Raw genomic sequence first — 9571 nt, 5'->3', positions numbered from 1 at the left:
CCCCCCCCCCCCCCCCCCCCCCCCTTCCTGTTATTTAAAGGATGATTGGTCCACATGACCTGTTGTGTGTCAGCTGACCTTTTCTCAGGATTCAGTCTGAATCTCCTGATGATGATGATGATGATGATGCTTCCTCCTGCAGGATGACTGATATGAAACTGCTGGAACAAATAAATGAGTCATTTATATAAATAGATTTTATTTAAAGGGACAGCTTGTAGTTATTCACCAGCTGCACTCAGAAGGGCAAGTATCTGCCAGCTGCTGAGGTTAATAATTGTTGTTACCTTCTCCTCCTGATTCTCCTCCACACACAGAGTTAAACCTCCTGCAGACGTCTGACGGTTGTCCTTCGCCTGCAGAGGAGTGTCACACAGACCAGACCACATGCAGTTTTAGACAGATTTAAGAGGCTGAGATAGAAAATAAAGTGACTGATTTGAACTTTAACTACACTGTAACTCATCATCGTCATCAGGCGTCTCCCAGTTCCTCCTTCTTCACTCAGGTTTCAGACTCAGGGACTTGTGAGTCATAGCTGTGAACTGAGGCATGTGCTGTTGGAAGGGAAGCAGATGTGGCTACAGACAGTTTAAATAAAGTTAATTTGAGGAACGGGGAAATATAATGAAGGTGTCTATCCTTTTCTTTTACCCAAGATGCAACAGAGCTCAGATCCCTGTTACCTTCTCCACTTGTTTCAGCGGTGAAACCATCAGAGTAACAGACGAGCTCCCCACTGAGAGGTGACACTTCTCAGATCAGCTGAGGTACAGACGAGTGAGAGGAGCAGATGGCTGATCACTTAAGTTTGGCCACAGAGCCGTGAAGCTTCTTCAGCGTCAGCAGGATTTTAACGCCTCACGTCTTCAGCTGCTGACTGACTGAAGTGATAATGATGTTCCTGCTGCAGGCGAGACGCTCCAGGTGTTTGAAAGCTCCGACCGCAAAGAGAGTGAGAAGGCGTGAGGATTAAAAATAGGTTCAAGAGAAGTTTAGGAAGGAACATCTGTGATCGGATGCATGTGGGGACAGACAGTTTAAATTAAGTTAGTTTAAGGAAACTTTACGTTTCCCTCGTCAGGACGCAGCAAAGCTCAGATCCTGAACAAAAAGGCAACATTTCTAATCAGAACCGTCAGAGAATATTCTGGCAACTGGACAAGAACGTCCTGGGCTCACCTCCTCATCGTCATAGCAACCTGAAGAGACGAGCTGGAACGGCGGCACCGATCACTGACAGACTGACAGGAGAGTGTGTTGGTGCAGGAGAAACTTCCGCTCTGAAACTCACTCGCAGGGCGGCAGCCAGAGTTTCAGATCAGTCTCAGAAGGAAACTGTGATTCTGCAGACAGTTTGTTGGTGTTTTACAGTTCAGCACCCAAACAAACACACTCCTCCCTTTACTGCTCCTTCAGAAGCTCCGCCCCCAAATTCATGGACATGCATTGCCACGACAACCAGTCCTATGCTGCTGAAATATGGCAGAATCCACGGTGTGCTGGCCGAGAGCACGTTAGCCTCAACGAGGCGGCACGTTTTAGCATTAACTCACTCCTTACTGACCGCTGCGGCTAAGCTAACAAAGCTAACCAGCTGGGATCAGACAGGACCTCACTGAACCTAGGCTAACGTTACTCACTTGATCTCCGCAGCGGTTTCCATCCCTTTCAAATCTGGGAGATTCCTCTGAGATGTTACCACAGGTCCCCCCCTCACGTGGTCCCAGGGCCTCAGACCTTTCCTAGCCCTCTTCACAGCTAGAGTCCCGTAAGGAGTACAGCATGCTCGAACGTACCGCCGTCTGTTCCAAAGTGACAGTTTGTAAAAGAGTGTCCAACATGAGAAGCGATCAGCTAATGAAGGAACATCCTGGGAGCGACTGATCAGTCTGAAGATGTGATTAACTTTGATAACTGAATGATTTTTAAAGAGGTGTTCCAACACGCTACTTTCAGTCTTCCTTCTTTCAGCAACACACTGAGTGAGTCCTTCAGAAAACATCATGCGGCATTTAGACGGAGCGGCTGTGACAGATGGTGACGCTTCTTCGCAGCAGCTTGTTCAGGAGGATCTTACGCTGTCAGAAACCTTTTCAGATCCAGCAGCAGCTCGAGTGTCTAATGAGCGTTTGACCTTTTCCATTAACATACTGATGCTGTTTCAGCGTTTCTTCAGATGATCGATCTGCTGTCTATCTACTGTTATTAGATCTGAGTTGAAGAAAGCCGATTGGTCTGTAATTATTAAAATCTGATATCTGAACAACAGTTTAATTGATACGTTAATCAGCAGAGACTCGTTAATGAAATGAGTGTCTGATCCAAACTCATCCTTCGGAAGGATTGAATTAATCACTTACATCGGCTGTGTGTATTAACAGTTGTGAAAATAATGAGAGGTTTGAACTTCAGACGTCGGGATGAGACGATCTTTCACCAAAACATTATTAACTTCTCCTTCTTTCTCCTGCTTGGTTTCATTAACGTCCATAAAAGGTTTTGTAAGTTATTGATCCTCATCATCACGCCACGGTCGATCGTTTGCCTTTCTGCTTCCACTTTGAGCTCAGAGTTCAGATGTTGGCTTTTTGGGTTTAATATTTAGATGGGTTTAAAGGGAGTTATGGAGACAGACCAGTGAAGAGGTCGGCGGTTTTAAGAATTCTATCAGGTTTGCTCGTTAATAGTTAATCCGTTCTGCTTGTGGATTGGTTAGTTAGTTGTGTCGGTGTGGACCGGATTAAAATGATCAGTTGTTTTTTCCTGTCTGTCTTTTTGTGCAAGTAAATATAAAAATCAGGCTTATCTATTTCTTAGAGCTGCTGCGGTTGATAATGGTTTTAAGGTGGCTAAAAAAATTAGCTGACATAAAAATGACACAGAAGGTAATTTCTGCAGAAAGTATCATTTCTGATCCAACACATTCAAGACAGATTGATATCCATAGGCCATTTTAAGGTGTCTTTATCATAACCCCCTATCCCTGACCCCATCCTTTCTAAAAACATTATAACCAGGTGTTGCTATTGCGCCTCAGGTGATGAACTTGTTAGCCACGTTTCTGTTTGAGTGGAATAATAAATATTAGAATATTCAGATGTCCCCCTTTTGGTTTATTCCGTCCCATCTGAACTCCTTTCTTCCATATTGAAAACAGGCTGTGTGTAGTTAACTTTACAAACTTTGTGAAACTCTCTCCACTAAGAATTCATTATAATTTGAGTTATTTTGCGATTAATAATCTAAACAGCGGATTATTCCAGCAGTCCTGCTCCTGGACGCTCTGGACTCTCTCTGTCCGGCTTCTCTGCTTCAGCCTCCGGCTCCACACCTAGAGAAAAAGCAAAATGTCTTCTTGCTCCAACTCAACGCAAGATTACTGCAGTTTGCTTCATTAAATGTGAGAATGTTGATGTAATTTGGCGCTATATATATAAAATTGAATTGAATTGAGAAGGGAAACAACAGCTGGGTCGGGCTCAGCTGAGCAGCTACCCAGCTGACTCTGCTGTTAACTTTCATGGCGTCATTATGAAGGGCGAGGCTTTCTCAGGAAACATGGACCCAGCCGGACACAGAGGAGAAGGAGAGGAGTGATCATGGAGTCAGCGCTGCTGATCAATGAGAGTATGTTCAGGTAACACGACGTCAGGTGTGAGCAGTGTCTCCTGTGAAACACTCAAAGTGCTCCATACATAAAGTTCTTTGTATTATTAATGACAAGTGCTGCACACAGTCATGGTTTCAGGGGCCAATCAGCACCGAGCACCTCAGGTGAAATAGGCTGGTGAGGAAGGATCCAGAAGTTTTGTACTTGCAGGTCTCACACTTCCCGACAGAGGAAATGTTGGGTGGCAGTCACATGATCAGATGTGAGGACGTCTGGACACATCTGCAGCAGCCTGTCAGGACGGATCAGACGTCAGGAGACTCTTCAGGTGGTTTAGAGAGGAGAGAAGGTGTGATGTGGATCAGAAGGCAGGGTCGACCGGCCATCTTGGACTACATCTGGTCCTACACCTGTGTCCAGTGAACATGTCCAGTTTTCTGTTGCATTACTGGAATTACTTTCCTTTTGTGAGTTATTAAAACAAGCCTGTTTTTGACTGTTTCTGGTCCATGCAGGGAAGAAGTGACCTGGTCTACGATAAATGAATGAAAGACAGCTTTACAAAGACAACAGGGTTAGTTTCAGGCTTGTACAGCTGAGGCCGGGTTCAGATCCTGTCTGTGGTGGTTCACCAGTGAAAACATCGACACGTCCTGTCTCGGGCTTTAACTCAGTGTGGAATCTCAGCAGAGAAAGGGTTTCATTTAAAGTCAGGAGACTGAGACAGCAAATATTCTGCAGGTTATTCATTAAAAGTGATTCTCAGCAAAGGCAGAATTACAGCCTGCACAGCCTGTGTTGGTTTAAAGTGGTGCTACTCCTCAGAATGACCTCCAAAATATATTTAAAACAATCATTTTGTTTAATAACTAAATGTGAATCTTCAGAGTTCCCAGAACAACAAATAAATAGGTACAGTAAAAAGTCCAGTACAGCGTTTACCTCTGAATGACATCCTAAAATATACAGCAGTAAAGCAGCTGCATCTGATGTACAGATTTAATGTTTGAAGTTAATGAATAAGAACAAAATCCAAATAATCTGTTTATTCTTCTGTCAGTGACAGTTTCATCTACGTTTCATCATGTTCACTTCACAGATAAATACTACAGACTTCACCACAATGTTTCTGTTTGCAGCACAGACTCTGTTCAGTTTTTACTTTTTCCATATATAGGTCAGTCATCTTCACGCTCACTGCTTCAGTCACAACAATATACATAAAAACTTTTCTGTAAAAGCAAATAAAAATAAGGCGCCACTGTTCAGTAAAATCTTTAAAGAACATCAACGTGAAAGAACTCCTATAGCAAACAACTTTTCTAATTCTGTTCACACATTTTATGCCTCTGGGCTGAAATCTGACTACCACTTGGACACGTGAACACAACCTTCAAAATAAGAGACTGACACATGAACACAACCTTCAAAATAAGAGACTGACACACAAAGAAAACCTTCAAAATAGTGTTTCAGTCAAGCAGGGGTCTAAACTAAGGCTTTGGTCAGAAACCTTCTTCCCGTTGGTGACGGACAGTTCGCAGGATGCATCTTTTAAGGTTTGGTTTGTTTTAAAGAACATTCGGCTCTGTAGATAATAAAATCCTGGATGGCCTGAGGATGTCTGAAGACGTTTCACGTCCGACAGCAGAGCAGCTTGTGAAAGACGTTTCTGAACTCAGCATTGAAGGCGGTGTAAATTATCGGGTTGACGGCACTGTTGACGTAGCCGAGCCACGTTACCACAGAGATGAGAGTGGGGCCGATGTCACATGACTGACACAGCACCTTGGTGATGTGGACAACAAAGAACGGTGTCCAACAGGCCAGAAACACACCTAGAGACACAGAAGACAGACACAGTTAGAGGGAGAGACAATGAGATTTATCCTTCTTGTCCTGTGCTTTCAGGACTGATCTCAGTTACTTCAGATGACTTCTTAACATTCAGGACTAGTTTGAAGTGCTGCAGAGAGAGCTGGAAGAAGTTAGAGGCAGACCGTAATCAATCATAAAAATACAAGACTGCATCATCTTCATACAGACAGATATTTTATATCTTTGTTGCAGTAGTGAGATTGTTAATATTTTAGTGTAAACCATCTTTACCGGGTTAAAGGTCCAGTGTGTAAGAACTGAGACTACCCCTGTCAAATTCATACTCCAAAAAAACATGGGCCGCACATATCAGGTCATAACTGCTGTTAGCTCAGTTAGCCATGCGACTAACTTAGCGGCCCTATTAGCTGACTGGAGCCGATAGAGTGGGCAACGACACTCAGGCTCCCAGTGATCACGGACGGACTGGGACTGAACACATCATCCATCCGCATCAAGAGCGATGGAGGCCAACAAGGAATACCGTACGAGTTGGTTTACAGTGGCTCAGACAAGGACTCTTACTCGGCAAAGACACGTCGGGTTCAGGCGGGCACAGGAGCGGCGTCCAGTGGGAGAGGAGTGAGAGGGATGTTGCGCATCAGAGAGGCAGAGTAGTTTCACATCTAACTCATGAATTAAGGGTTTATCTCCACCAAAGCATGCTAGTGACAGGTGGAACAGTGGAAACAACAATCACGACTGTTTGAGTTTTATTTTGTTTCTGTGGAATTTGGAAGTGGAAGTGTATTTAGAAATTTGGAAGTGTTTTACGACAAATTAAAAGGCGATAAATTATATAATATCTACAACACATTTGCATTGACTTCGAGAGCTGTTAGCCCGTATGGCATAAATACCAGGAAGAAGAAGTAAGAGTTAACAAATAGTGCAATCAATACAAGAGAACTGTGAGGAGACAGAAGAAGAAAAGCACAGGAAGTGCATGTCAGAGGTTAGAGGTGTTATCAGAGGAAGTGTTCTCTGCAGAGTTTTCAGGAGCTTCTTGAAGTCAGAGAGGGACGCCCCTGCTCTGATGGCATGTGGTAGCTCGTTCCACCATCGTGGTGTCACAGATGAGAACAGGGAATGAGATTGCTTTGTGTGAAAGGATGGCAGAGCAGGTATTTGTTGGAGGAGCTCAGTAGCCCAGAAGGGACGTAGGCTTGGATTATGGAGGTTAGGTAGATGGTGCAGACCCAGGAGTCACTCTGGATGCAGCATTAGGGACTTGAATTTGAACAACACAACCCATAGACGTCTTTGACACGATATCAGAACTGTTACTACTTCAGTCTGCTGGATCATGCTGGTTCATGTTTTTAACTTAGAATTCTGGTCACACTTCCCTACACACTGCACCTTTAATGAACAAACATTATGTTCCCAGATATCTGATTTCTGAACAGCTGTCTGCATGTCTTCACTGTGGAGTAGTAGTTAACATAACATCATAATCAGCTGCTTTTCACCTTTCTGAAACTTTAAATTGCAGCTAACGACAGCAGACGATGCTGTTCACTATCACTTCACCATCCTCAGGAAACTTAATCCATTATAAGCCATCATTCAGGCAGTTTGTCACAGTGTGAGATGTGAGTGTTGGTGTTTAAATGTGGCTTCGGTGTGAAAATGATTTCACTGAGATAGATAGTTAGCACTTTCTATTTTTACTGCGAGATCACAGCTTCACGGTGTGTTACAGTAAAACATGGAAACCATGAACAAAGACAGCAGTTTGTTCTCGTGTGGAGCTGCAGGCAGTTGAGCTGAAGAGCTGCCTCCTGGAGAGACACATTTATATTATCCAGTCACATTCGTTGACTCTGGCAGCTGATTGTAGCTGTGGGTGCTGACAGAAAGTGGCTGTGTATATCGACTTTCTACTAAATGATGCGTGACATTCATGTTTAAGCCTTCATTGGAATCTAAATGATCATTTATACAGTGGAATACGCTGTTGATATCAATCCCTGTCCTGATGTGTTAAAATACAGAAGATAAACTGCAAAGCTACGTATGTTTGAAAGCAACCTGTCAACAACACAATGTTCTTCTCACGCCTCTGCTGTTGATCCTCAGTGAATGATACTCACCGACAACGACGGGCAGGACCTTCATGGCTTTCCGCTCCCTCCCGCTGACTCTGCTGCTCTTGCTGTTTCTTCTTCCTCTCTTGGCAGCATTTGTCTTCCTCAGGCCGTTCTCTCTCTTGCTGCCTCCCTCCCTCCTTTCTGTGGGCTCGCCGTCTGACATGCTGTCAATCTGTGTCGTCATCGGATCGCTCTCTGCCAAGACCGTCGCCCCGTCCTGATGCTCCTCCATCACCGGGGTCGCAGAGGGTGTGGTCATGGAGATAGTGCATGGAGAGGTGGGGCTGAGGCTGGCTGGCGTGGTGTACACAGCTTTCTCTCGATTCCCGGTCGTTGTGGCTTTAGCTCGCCGTAAGGCCAAGCCGAGACGTGAAGAGAGAGCTTGACGACTGGCCCGACCCACCTGAGATCGACTCCGACCGCTCCACCGCCGCAGGCCTCGGAACATCCAGTAATACAAGAAGAGCATGATGGGACAAGGCACAAAGAAGGAGCAGATGGACGAGTACACCACAAACCGGTCGTCCTCCAGTTTGCACACATTCGGGTTGCGACCCGGCACCTGGTTGAGACCGAAGATAACCGGACTCGCCACGCCCAGAGATAGCACCCAGGTAGCAGTGATGAGAGCCAGCTGTCGGACGCTGAACTGGTTCCTGTTGTACTTCAGAGGGACCACCACTGCAATGTACCTGAAACACAACACAGAAACGTGAACCCTTTCTCTACCCAACTCTTAGAACTCGGATCTTTGCTTTCCAATCGGGAAACATGGCTGCTTTTCTGTCCTCTCAACAGAAGCCGACTAATCATGAGTCTAGAAACAGACCCTGTATTCAATAACTGATGCATCATCGTTCAGCTCTCCCCACAGTTCAGTGGTGCTCTGCCACACAGCTTTATGTTATCAACCCTGTCATCATCAGGCTGCATGGAGCAATGACAACAAACCTTCACAGGACACGTGTTCCATCAACTTCACACTGTTTAACTCACATTCTCACTGCAAAGTTTGGTTCTGCTCTGATAATGGTGGACAAGGTGGCCCTAGACCTCGCTGTGAGACACGTTCAGATCCCAGTTAGACTCAGTGATTTGTTTAAAGCAGAGAAAGGCCTGTTTGAAAAGTAAAAATATTCCAGCAGTCAGGACGTGAGTTATCCCCAGAATTCAGAATGCACATGGTCAAAGGCAGTTGGACTTGTTTCAGATGTTTCTCAGGTACACGACCCGACAGAGGGGGAGTCCCCCAAACTCATTCAGGTCAAACTGAAGTCGTTTAATTTGAAATTCTTGTTTGGCTCTGCTGGCAGCGTGCTGCCAATTAAGTCTGTATATCCTATATGATGGAGGTCATCACACTGTAATGAGTGGCACTCGTTACTCACGCCAGCAGAAAGCTCATTTAATATGACAAAGATATCTGAGATTATTTCTCTTCTTTTCACATGGAAGGTCAAACTGTAGTTTTTTATTAGATTTAAATGAAGTTTGACCTCCAGGTGGACTCACCTGTCCACGCTGATGGCACACAAGTTGAGGATGGAGGCGGTGCACAGCATCACATCCATGGTCATAAGAGCATCACAGATGTAGGTGCTCAACGTCCAGATACCTCCCAGAAACTAAACAGAACACAGACAGTCATGCAGAATCAACTCATTTACAAATGTGTCCTCACTGTGCAGGTGTAAACTCGTGTCAGTCCTCTCAAACAGCTTTCTATCGTATCCTCATTGTGCAGGTGTAAACTCGTGTCAGTCCTCTCAAACAGCTTTCTATCGTGTCCTCACTGTGCAGGTGTAAACTCGTGTCAGTCCTCTCAAACAGCTTTCTATCGTGTCCTCACTGTGCAGGTGTAAACTCGTGTCAGTCCTCTCAAACAGCTTTCTATCGTGTCCTCACTGTGCAGGTGTAAACTCGTGTCAGTCCTCTCAAACAGCTTTCTATCGTGTCCTCACTGTGCAGGTGTAAACTCGTGTCAGTC

At 45.0% G+C, this 9571-nt stretch overlaps 1 protein-coding gene across 2 annotated transcripts in view; it reads right to left on the bottom strand.

The window, feature by feature from the left end:
• Window positions 1–4684: 4684 nt before the first annotated feature.
• drd4-rs (dopamine receptor D4 related sequence) overlaps window positions 4685–9571 on the bottom strand; it is a 6343-nt gene continuing 1456 nt past the window's right edge. For both annotated transcript variants that reach the window (XM_046040407.1, XM_046040408.1), the window contains 3 exons: window positions 9097–9209; window positions 7588–8276; window positions 4685–5451 (listed from right to left, as the gene is read on the bottom strand). In XM_046040407.1, coding sequence (XP_045896363.1) covers window positions 5249–5451; window positions 7588–8276; window positions 9097–9209 — 1005 coding nt within the window. In that variant the 3' untranslated portion in view covers window positions 4685–5248. The remainder of the gene's footprint in view (window positions 5452–7587; window positions 8277–9096; window positions 9210–9571) is intronic.

This window comes from Micropterus dolomieu, linkage group LG23, assembly GCF_021292245.1.
Source record: "Micropterus dolomieu isolate WLL.071019.BEF.003 ecotype Adirondacks linkage group LG23, ASM2129224v1, whole genome shotgun sequence".
Classification (NCBI taxonomy): Eukaryota; Metazoa; Chordata; class Actinopteri; order Centrarchiformes; family Centrarchidae; genus Micropterus; species Micropterus dolomieu.
Note: the sequence above shows the minus strand (reverse complement) of the source record. Positions and strands in the feature narration are given on the sequence as shown.